The sequence below is a fragment of the Neofelis nebulosa genome, chromosome 17, assembly GCF_028018385.1.
Source record: "Neofelis nebulosa isolate mNeoNeb1 chromosome 17, mNeoNeb1.pri, whole genome shotgun sequence".
NCBI lineage: Eukaryota > Metazoa > Chordata > Mammalia > Carnivora > Felidae > Neofelis > Neofelis nebulosa.
Window position 1 is genome coordinate 18,720,908 of NC_080798.1, and position 10,817 is coordinate 18,731,724.

At 55.4% G+C, this 10,817-nt stretch overlaps 1 protein-coding gene across 1 annotated transcript; it reads right to left on the reverse strand.

Annotated features, from left to right (window-relative positions):
* Positions 1-195: 195 nt before the first annotated feature.
* FXYD3 (FXYD domain containing ion transport regulator 3) lies at positions 196-4,758 on the reverse strand. The gene is given in 8 exon segments (XM_058706144.1): positions 196-1,072; positions 1,202-1,239; positions 1,549-1,600; positions 1,603-1,746; positions 2,470-2,493; positions 2,606-2,638; positions 4,237-4,293; positions 4,520-4,758. Coding segments are annotated over 8 exon segments (444 nt in total). The 5' UTR covers positions 4,596-4,758; the 3' UTR covers positions 196-1,052.
* Positions 4,759-10,817: the final 6,059 nt, after the last annotated feature.

A 10,817-nucleotide genomic window follows, 5' to 3' on the forward strand; every position in this document is an offset into this window, starting at 1 on the left:
TGGAAGAAGGTGTCTCTTGGGTGGCTTGGGGGGGGCGGGGGGGAGAGCGGGAGGAGTGGTATCCCAGGAGCAGTGTTACGGAGGGGAGAGGTCACGGGGTGCATTTTGGCTGCCCCTGCTGCTTTTTCGCAAGCCCCATGAGTGTGGGCTCACGATTATGGGGGGCCTCGTGGGATGTTTGAAGGAAATAGGGCATTATGAAGGGACAAATCGCTGGTTTATTGTGGATCTCTTCTTTGGGTCATGTCTCAGGGCATCGTAGGAGATAGTTTTAGGTGTTTTAAAGGGTTTTAGGCATTATATGGGGTGGCTCTTGGGGACATTTTGGAGATCTTTTTGGGTATTGGGGAGTCTCAAGGGAGTTTGAGGCTCCTTGGAGGTTCTCATGCCATGTGGCCACTATATATTATTAGTCTCATGGGGAATTATTTAGAGAACTCACAGGGACAGTTGGGTACTAGGAAGAGTTTTCTATAATCAAGTGGGGTCCCAGAGGTGAGTGGGGGGGCGGTCATGGGGTCTTTCTATTCTAATCATAATCTATGTGACTCCTCATATCGTGATAAGAAGATTCACATCCTTGTTTTCCTGGGATGGTCTCAATGCCCACTTGAATGTCCCAGCATTCCATCTGGTTAGAGCGCCCTTTCACTCCCCAGAGTGTCCACCATTTGGCTACTAGAAAATTTTAAATTGCACCCGTGGCTCCCCTAGCCTTGGGAGGCAGAGGGCAGACCTCATGCCATTCACCAGGCCTTTGGGTTTTTCCCAACAGAGAGATGATGGCCAGCTTCTGTGCCGGCTGCCAGTGAAAGCCCATCCCAATGTAGGGAGTCTTGAGGCTGCTTGGGCAGGAGACAAGATCAACTTTTAGATTAAAAATTGAACAGAAAGACACCCCACCCCCACCCCCCAGTGAGAGGTGAGATGAGACCCTGGCAAGACGGTCTGAGGAGAGGAGGGAGACTTCCATCCTGGAGTCCAGGCTCCCATGCAGAGCCAAGACTTGGGGGAAGAGAAGGGACGTCCATGTCCTTTTGGTTGATCCATCCTCAACAGTTATGGGCAGAGCCTGGGAGAGATGACAGGTCAACTTGTGAATGCACGTGGAGTTTTCTCCCCAAGGCACGTGCACACACGTGCACACTCACCCACCCCTCACATCCTGTGTTCCCCTCACCCCATGCTGGTCCTGTCTTACCTGGAGTGATGAGAGGAGGGGCGTCCCCTGGATGGTGACTAGGGAGAGAAAAGTGGTGAAATCAGTATCCACGCCCTTGCCCTCTCAAGGCTAGAAGATTCTCAGCTTGCCCTGACAGCTTCCTGGCTATTTTTCCAATGCTGGTTGTAACATTCCAGGGACCAAAGCTTTTCAGGATTTGGGGCCCTCTGAAGATGATCAGCTCTGAAGAATAAACCTGGCAAAATCTTAGTGGCGTGAATTCTCCAGGGCAGCGCCGGGAGGCCTCTCTCTGCGAGATTTAGCTCCTTCCACCAGTGAAAGGTGTCTGTTCAGCGTGAGCCGGGCACACAGGAAACCCGTCTTACCTGGGCTTCTGGCTGAACTTGCACTTGCATTTCCCACCTGTTGGGGAGAGGGGACGGTTGGGAGAGAGGACCCGGGCCCAACAGCCCTGCCCTGCCAGCCCGGCCACCAGCGTCCCCACTCACTCATGAGGACGATGATGCCGATGGTGCACAGAACCCCAGCACAGATGAGTCCGCCGATCCGGAGTCTGTGCCAGTCTAGGAGAAACCCGGAGGGGGTCGTCAGTGCCTGCCCCTCCATCAAACCCCCATCTATCCAACAAGTAGGTATTGGGCACCTATGGTGGGCAGGGAGCCGGGGATACAGAGTGAACAGACGGCCCCCCAGCCCTCCTGTGCTCACATTCCCCTTTACACACAAACAAGCGATAAGAGATTCAATGGAAGGTCAGGTGAAGATAAGCTTTCTGAAGACAAAGAAGCAGGGCCAGAGGACAAAAAGTCAGAGGCCCAGCGTGGTCAGGGAAGGCTTCTCCGAGCAGAGACCCCGGGAGGTGAGGCAGGGGGCCGTGGCGAAGGGATCGGAAGGTACAAAGGTCTGGAGGTCTGGAGTGTGTCTGCCGTGCCTGAGAGACGGCGGGGAGGCCACCGCATAGCTAGCCTCCTTCAGGCAGTTTTTGCAAGACAACCTTTCCCCCTGCCGTTGATTTGAACCCTAACAACGGCTTCCTGTGAACTGTCCTGGCTTCCTGTGTGTCTGTCCTGCCGGAAGAGAACCTTCGCAGGGACCAGATTGGCCTCGCTCATTCCTTTATTCCTTTATTCTATGGTGTTGACTGTTCAGTGCCCCACTCCTCGCCCCTTCCTATCCTCACCCTTGTTTCGCCCACATCAGACCCTCACCCAACCTAGGTGGGCCCCTTGGCACAAAATAGTAGGTGGGGGTGGGGAGGCTCCGGAGAGAGGGGTGCAAGCTCTCACCATAGTAGAAAGGACTGTTTTTATCTGCAAGAAAAGAAAAAAGAACGTGAATCCAGGACAACAGCCAAGATGCAGGGGTGCAGGGTGGGGGCGGAATTTGGGGGTGAGCCTAGTGGAAGGGTCCAGTCTGACTCACCTTCTGGGTCGTTGGCGTCCAGGGCAGGCAGGCCTGCTGGGAGAAGCGGGAAGGACAGGGGATGGCAGTTCCAGCCTCAGTAAACTGCCGGGCAGAGCCACAGAGCCTCAGGGGCCTCAAGATAGGGTCCCCTGGCAGACAGTTCCCCTCCTGCGGGCACAGGCGTCCGGCCCCCACCGGCTGCCCCTGCACCTCTCACCTCGGAGGTGTGGACTTGCCCCCGAGTCCCAAGCCTGTGAGCCCTGCCGGCACGTTGCCTCCTAAAATAGGTTTTAATCTGGGCGGCTTTAGGCCACTCTTTGGCCTGATGTGTTCCAGACACCTGCTAATCCACGCCTCCTGCAGAAATGGAACATTCTTTTTTTTTTTTAATTTTTTTATGTTTATTTTTGCGAGAGAGAGAGAGAGAGAGAGAGAGACATGAACAGGGGAGGGACAGAGAGAGGGAGACAGATTATCAGAGGCTGGCTCTGTGCTGAGAGCAGCGAGCCCGATGCAGGGCTCGAACTCATGAACTGCGAGATCCTAACCTGAGCTGAAGTCGAACGCTTAGCTGGCTGAGCCGCCCAGTGCCCCATGGAGCGACATTCTTATCAACTTATCAATATGACAGATGGCATCGGTTCCCGGTCATTCTCACAGCCTCATCCACACCCCACCTGTTCTGGTGTTTGCTCGCCACTTCCTTTTAAAGCAAATCACTAATTATAAACTTAACACACTTTACTCAAAAGTGCAGCTTTCTATTACTACCCTGGATGGAATGCCAGTCTTGCCTGATGTGAGGGATAAAAAAAATACCAGAAAAGCAAAGGACTAGGATTACATTCGGGCTAGAAGCAGGGGGCCACCTGAGCTCTGGGCCTAAGCTCTGTTCTTTCTTTGTGAAAAGGAGATTAACAATTTTTAATTATATTTAAAGCACAAATGCAATGTGCTTACTCTGCCCTGGGCCCTGTTCTAACTGCTTCTCTTTCTTTCTTTTAAAAAAAATTTTTTTTTTAATGTTTATTTATTTTTGACAGAGAGAGAGACAGAGCATGAGCAGGGGAGGGGCATAGAGAGAGAGGGAGACACAGAATCGAAAGCAGGCTCCAGGCTCTGAGCTGCCAGCACAGAGCCCGATGCGGGGCTCTAACTCACAGACCGCGAGATCGTGACCTGAGCCGAAGTCGGACGCTCAACCGACTGAGCCCCCCAGGCGCCCCATCTAACTGCTTTTCAAGCACTAACTTGTGAAATGACTATTAAGTGCATACCATTATTGTCTCCATTTTTACACTGGGGAAACTGAGGCACAAAGGATTTCCGTAACTGCCGCATACACGAAGCTCCCAGTCATCTCTTGTACTAGTGTTAGGGAGGTGTTAAAGACACAGTACACAGAGCTGAGCCTTCTCCTCCCTCGAGAGGGTGACTTTGTAGCTGTGTGAGCCTCTGCTTTAAGAGGTCCTGTCTTTGTGTGTCCCTTGAAGTCACCAGTGTGGCACTTCTTATCCTCAAGGAGATGCTGTCCTGGTAGTCCCTACCCCACAAGGGAGGCGGAAAGCATGAGAGGGACACACGTGGAACTTGGCCACCACTCAACAGAGGGGTTTGGGGAAAAGGCAGTCCCGGGGATGGGTACTCACCTGTCAGGAGGATGAGCAGGCTTAGGGTCGCCTCTCGCATGTCCGCGTCCAGCTGGCCTGGAGGGGTGGGGATGGACGGGGAGGTTCCAACTTGAGCAGGGCTGCGGGCTGCCAGACAGGTGCCTCTGGTTCCCAATCCTCTCCTACTCTGCCCCCACCCGGGGTATGCAGATCGCCCCAGGGCAGGAAGGCTGGCATTAAAACTCACTCACTGGCTGGGAGGTAAGTGCAGGGGGGGTGGGTGACGACGCGGACCTGGCGAGGGACCACAGTAACAACTCACTGGACACACACTTGGGGCCTGAAGCGAATTGCCCTGGCGACCAAATGAGGGAGGTGCTGCCTGCCGTTATCCCCATCTTACGGATGGGGAAACGGAGAAACTGAAAGCTGGAAATGGGTGCGTAGGGTCAGCCCGGCGGGGAGCGGGACTTAAAGCAGCCTGGCTCTGCAGAGGCTGCTCGTCACTCAGGACTCTCAGGGCCTCGGGGTGTTTTGGGAAACGGGACGTTGGGAGCCAGGTGGCAAGAGGCCCGGTTCCCGGGTGTGTCTGCCACAGGACAGCTCGGAGCCTGCCTGCCCTGCCCAGACTCTGCAGACCTCGGGCTGGGCCAGGGCCGGGGCCCGGCCGGCTCCTCAGGCGGCTCGGGGCGAGGTGTGGGCAAGGGAGAACCGGAGGCTGGGGCGGGCGTGGGGCACAGAGCAGAGACGAGTCATCTGGCTGCAGCCCCAGGCCCATCTTCTGCCCCCCACCTCGTTTCTGCCCCATCCCCTGCCCCGGCCCCAGGCTCTGTCAGGCCCTAACAGCATTATTTCCTCCCTCCCCAGATAGGCCTGCCCAGCAAGAAGAACACCCCCATCCCCTTCCTGGTCTGGCATCAGCCCACCCTCCCCGCATCCTCAGTGTCCGAGATAAGCCCCCGTGCGTCGCCCGGCCCCCTCCCTGCCCCTGCCCCACTGCCACAAGCATCCACTGTCAAAACGTTGATAGCAAGAGCTAACACGTCCTCTGACCCACCCTGTGCTGGGCACTGCCCGTGACCTTGCTGTGTGTTCACCCATTTCACCGCCACCCCCCCCCCTCCCGACTTCCAGAAACCCCGGAGGCGATCTCTTCTATCCTCCATTTCACCGATCGCAAAACACATGCCCTCGCTAAGCCTGGCGAAAAGCCTTTTGACCTTCCCTGCTGCGTCCCCGCGACTCCCGTCCACAGTTGAAGAGAGCGAGCCCGTCTCTCCATACCATGGAAACCCCACTCCGTGTTCCTTTCTGTTTCTTGCCCAGACTCCTCCCCGGTCCTGTGCACTCGGGTCCTGGGAATCCTCCCAGCCGTTCGTCCTTCAGGGTGGACTCATGGTTTTAGTCTGAGCGCCCATTTCTTGCAGGAAGGGGGTCTGTGGCTTTGGGAAGCATTGCTATGGCATTTAGGGCCCCACACGTTTGGGGAGAAGAGCTGGAGTGGGTGTGTGGGCAGGACGGCCCGTGGGTCCTCACCAAGCTACCTGGCGAGGCTTCGTCACCCCAAGATGATGCTAATACTAGTAATAAGAGCTAGTGCTGGCTGGGGGCCTGGGTGGCTCAGCCGGTTAAGCGTCCGACTCTTGATTCCGGCCCACGTCATGATCTCGAGGTTGGTGAGTTCAAGCCCCACATGGGGCTCTGGGCTGACAACACAGAGCCTGCTCAGGAATTTCTCTCTCTCTCTCTCTCTCTCTGCCCCTCCCCCCCCAAATAAATAAACAAACTTGAAAAAAAAAAAAGAGCTAATGCTTAATTGTTTACCCCATGCCAGGCACTGTTTCCGTTCTTTGCATTTATTCACTTACATAATCTTCACGGCTTGATGAAGTTGGCACTGTGGTTACCCCCCCCCCCCGCCGTTGCTGTCACAACCCCGTAACCCCTGCTAACTCAGCTTAATGCTACATGCCGTCCCCCAGGACCCAGAGTCCCAGCTCTGAAGCCTCTGTCCATGGAATTCACCACGTCCCCCTGGCCGCGAGGGCTCTGTTTCTCCCCGTCTCGGGCACCTCTCAGCATCCCTGGCACAGGGGGGACGGATGAGGGATCCTAGCGGCGCCCCAGCCCCTGGGCGACATTTCCGGCCTGGCCCTCCCACGGTGCAGGCCGCTGGGAGCTGGTGTCTGGGCACCCGCCCAGACTGTTGTTGGAAGAGGCTTGTGAGCTGCTCCCGAACTGGTTGGTGTCGGTGTGAAGGCTCGGAGAGGAGGACGGCCTGCAGGTGGAGGCTCTCCCCACCCCTCTCTGCTCCTTTCCCACCCTGTGGGCCCAACACGGGGTCCAGAGCCGTTTCTACCAGCCGCCTTGTGCTATCCTCTCTGTTCCTCCATGATGGTGGCCACTCCAGTCCACCCCGGCACCCCTCTGCAACCCTATCCACCCAGATACCCCTAATCCAGATGCTTCTGGTCAACTCAGTCACCCCCGATCTACCCAGTCACCCCGATCCCACGTGTGGGCCTTACCCTCATCCCAGCTGGCTCACCCAGCCCCCCGAAGGGAGAATGATGGGGGGCAGGGATCACGTTAACGGAAGGGGCTTTCTCTAATCTGCTGCCCCCTTGCCCCCCAGAAAAGATTCTTGAAGGGAGGTTCTAGAGTCTTTAACAGAGGTAAGTGGAGGGAGGGGCAGGGATAGTTTGGGCGCAGAACCAAGAGGCTGTTGGAAGGAGGGGACCCCAGCCGCTCACCTGTGTGGCTCCCCAGGCTGCTTGGAAAGTTCCAGGAGAGGAGAGAATGGGGCTGCTGAGCCTGAGTCCTGCCTTTATCCGCAGCTGCCCCGCCCTAAGCAAACCTGGGCAGGTAGAGAACAAGTTGGACTCCCTAAAGCTCAGGGGCTCTCTCACCCCATTCCTGCTCTTAAAGAGACAGCTCCCACACCCTTCTTCCCTACCTCTAATGCCGGGGAGCTCCCTGCGGTCCCCAAGTTCACAGCAGCCTCAGGTGCGGCAAAGGGAGAATAGGATGGGCTGGAATTCTGCCCCTCACATCAGGGGAGGGGTTGTCTTTAATCTCTTGCCCCTGTGAAAAGCACCTGGCAGGAAGAAGGTTGGGGTCTTTAAACGCAGAGCTCCCATCCTGCAGCATGGTGGGGGAAGGCCCTGCACTGGGGTCCTAATCTAATTTCTTTTACTTAAGATTGTGTGCTGTGCTTGCGGGCAATCGCAGGAGAGCTAGAGTCCCCTTCCAGACCACTTGTCGCTTTTGACAATTCGAGGGCCAGCAGAAGATGCTGATGTGACCAAGGTCATGAGGTGGGGGTGGGGGCGGGGTGGGGGCTGTTGGGCTTTAGACCATGGCCTCTTCCCCGTCACGTCCATCATGCCCGAGAGAGCCTGGGAACTGGTTTCTGAGCACCAAGCAGACCTTCCTAGCTCAGACCTTCCCAAGGGCGCAGGGAGTCAGATGCCCGGGTCTACGCAGTGGGTGTTGGGGTGGAGGCTGCCTCCCACTCCGGATAAGGCCATTGCACTGTGCAAGGCTTCCTTCCGCTCCCTCCTCCCTCTCCTGCCCCTCCTCCTCGTGGCATTCCTTCTGGCTGGGGTCTGTGTGGGCCCCCACACGGTCCTCGTTGGGGTGCCCCCTCCCCCCAATTCTCTGCCTTTTTAGACAGAGGGACTTTTGTCTGGGGGCTGGATGGAGAACAAGGCGCCTTTGAGTGGCTGGCGGAGGATTGGGGTCACGGGGAGGGGCAGGGCCAGGAAAGGGTGGCCCTGCACTGGCCACCAGCTGGACTCCGGGCGACCCCCAACACCATCTCGGGGGTGGAGGGGAGGGCTGCGGGAGCCAGGCCAGGGAGAGTGTGGAGCACAGGACGGGGAAAGGGGGCTTCCGAGGTCAAGGCTCTGCTGGGGGTTGTCTGCCCAGGCCAGGGAGAAAGGGCCCCCCACTTCCTAACAGGGAGGCACGCCCAGACACATGCTTTCTTTATGTGGCTCCCTCAGGCCATTTTTCAACCCCAGGCCCTAGACTAGGACACAGCCTCCCCCGACTCCCGTTAAGAAGGGACCAGTCCCTTCAGGGAGTGGAGGAGGCACTCAGGGTGGATCTCATTCAAGTGGGAAGTTCAGGGGGAGACAGAAACAGTGTTAAGGGGGGCCTGCCGGGGAAGATCCCGGTCCAGCTAAGGGGGTCTTTGTCTGGGGGAAGATAGCATCTCTTGCTCAGACATTTCAAATTACGGTGTCCCCGGGAAGACCCCTTTGATGGAGTTGAGTGGTGTCTCCCTCTGCTGGGAAGTCCAAGAACTGCAGGCATCCGAAGGCGAGAAGGGGAGAGCGCTCCGCGGTAGCTGGGGTGTCCTTCACCTGCGCCAGAGTCTGGACTCAGTTGCCAAAGGGACCCTGCAAGAATCGTGAACGAGTGAAGCAGGACAGGCAGGAGACCGTAAGGCACGCTGGCCACCCGGCAAATGGGAGAACTACTGTCCTGTTTAAAAGGCAGCCACATGGAGAGAGACGGAAGTGTCTCCCAGACCCCTCGCTGAGGGAAAAACAGCAGGATGTATAGAATATGCTACCATTTGTGAAGGAGGGAAGAATGCATACCCTTGTTCATGAATGAGGTATCTTTGGAGGCTGACACCCGTGGTTGCTCCTGGGGAGGAGGGGTGAGAGGCTAGGGGGTGGGGCGGAGGGAGACTCCCTCTTGTACCTTTGGAATTTTATATTCGTAAAATACCCTACGTCAAAAAAAGTCTAATTAAAAGTATTAAAGGATAGTGTCTACACAGTCCCAGCCAATTGCTGCTATATGTTCCATCAGTGTCAGAAGCCTGAATCTTTATACGGAATTCCCAATATTAAAAGTTGGTTCAGGGGCACCTAGCTGGCTCAGTGGGTAGAACAAGTGATTCTTGATCTTAGGGTCGTGGGTTCGAGCCCGACGCTGGCTGTAGAGATTACTTGCTAAAAAAAGTTGGGTCAGATTTTTTAAAAATCATGCAGGTTTAAGGGGCGCCTGGGTGGCTCAGTCGGTTGAGCGGCCGACTTCAGCTCGGGTCACGATCTCGCGGTCCGTGAGTTCGAGCCCCGCGTCGGGCTCTGGGCTGACGGCTCGGAGCCCGGAGCCCGCTTCCGATTCTGGGTCTCCCTCTCTCTCTCTGCCCCTCCCCCGGTCATGCTCGGTCTCTCTCTGTCCCAAAAATAAATAAACGTTAACAAAGTAAATTTAAATAAAGTAAAGAAAAAACTATGCAGGTTTAAAAAATTGCGGAAGTCCAACAAAACACATCACGTCTAAGGACTGGCTTCTGCCTGGAGAATCAACTTCTGCCAGCTTTATTTCCTGAATCTTTCATCATGGTGGCCTTGCATTCAGATATACAGACGTTTATGGGGTTTTACCCAACCCAGGCCGACCATAACTTCCCCCTAGGGTTGGACCAGAACGTGCCATATCCATGCATGTGTTGGCCTGAGGCTGGGGCTTCTGACTTGAGGCCCCCACGTGGATGCGTGAAGGTGCACACGCTGACACTCGCGGGGGGGGGGGGTCAGTAGTGGGTGCAGCTCCTTGCATCCTATTGGGGGTTGGATCTCTTTTGGGGTGTCTTCTAGGCCAACTTGACTTCAATCATATCTAAAGTCTCTCTCTCTCTCTCTCTCTCTCTCTCATGTACGTATGTAATACATACATATAAATGTATGTTTATATAATCTTTTATAAGTAAATATGTGTTATATTTATTTTTATAGAGAGAAAAAAGTCATCCGAAACATTTCCCCTTCGTTTTGCTTTTGACATCACTTGGCCCTACAGAGTCTGCTGAAGCTGTGATTGGCTGTGATTTCTCAGTACCCTAGGAATTCTTGCAACATGAGAAAAATCAAACCTATACATAGCTTCTGAACATCACAAGGTTTTCAGGAATGCCGAATGAAAGTAAAAAATCAAAGCCACGGGGTGGTAAGCAGCTTTATCAATTTTGGTTTTGCCATTTGCTTTTGATGTTCAGGAGGGCCCAAGCCCAACGGTTGTACATGTTTCCTTTGGTTCCCAAAGTGTTGCAAAAACTAACAGTTGCCAACATTTAAAGATCCGGATGTTTCCAACACAATAAGCTGCATTTCCAGCTTCTCGTGGGAGACATGGCCTAACTGGGCCCACATTCCCATTGGCAGCCGGGGCTGGAAGGGCCGGTCCATCTCTCCGGGGTGACCCAGGCCCCATATCCCCCTGGTTTGAGGCTTCACGGGAAAGTATGTAGGAGAGGGACACCCACCTCCCATCTCAGACCTGCTTCCGCCTTCGGGGCCACCATTACAGCACAGACCCTGGACAGAGGCAGCCCAGGATGGATCAGGCGTGGTTGATGCAGGAAGGACCCCTGAACTGTCATCCCGAATCTGCCCAGGGTGAGGAGAAAAGGCAAAAGTGAAGAAGAGCTTGGTCGTGCTTTGTGACTTCCTCCTGGAAAGGCGTTGAGGAGTCTTTCACAAGCCGGCCTGCTCCAGGGGGGGCGGGCGGGAGAACGGGAGAAGAGGTCTGAGATGCAGGAGACGCAGAAAACAAACAACTAGGGTACCGACATACGGCGTGAAAGCAGATGAGGCAAA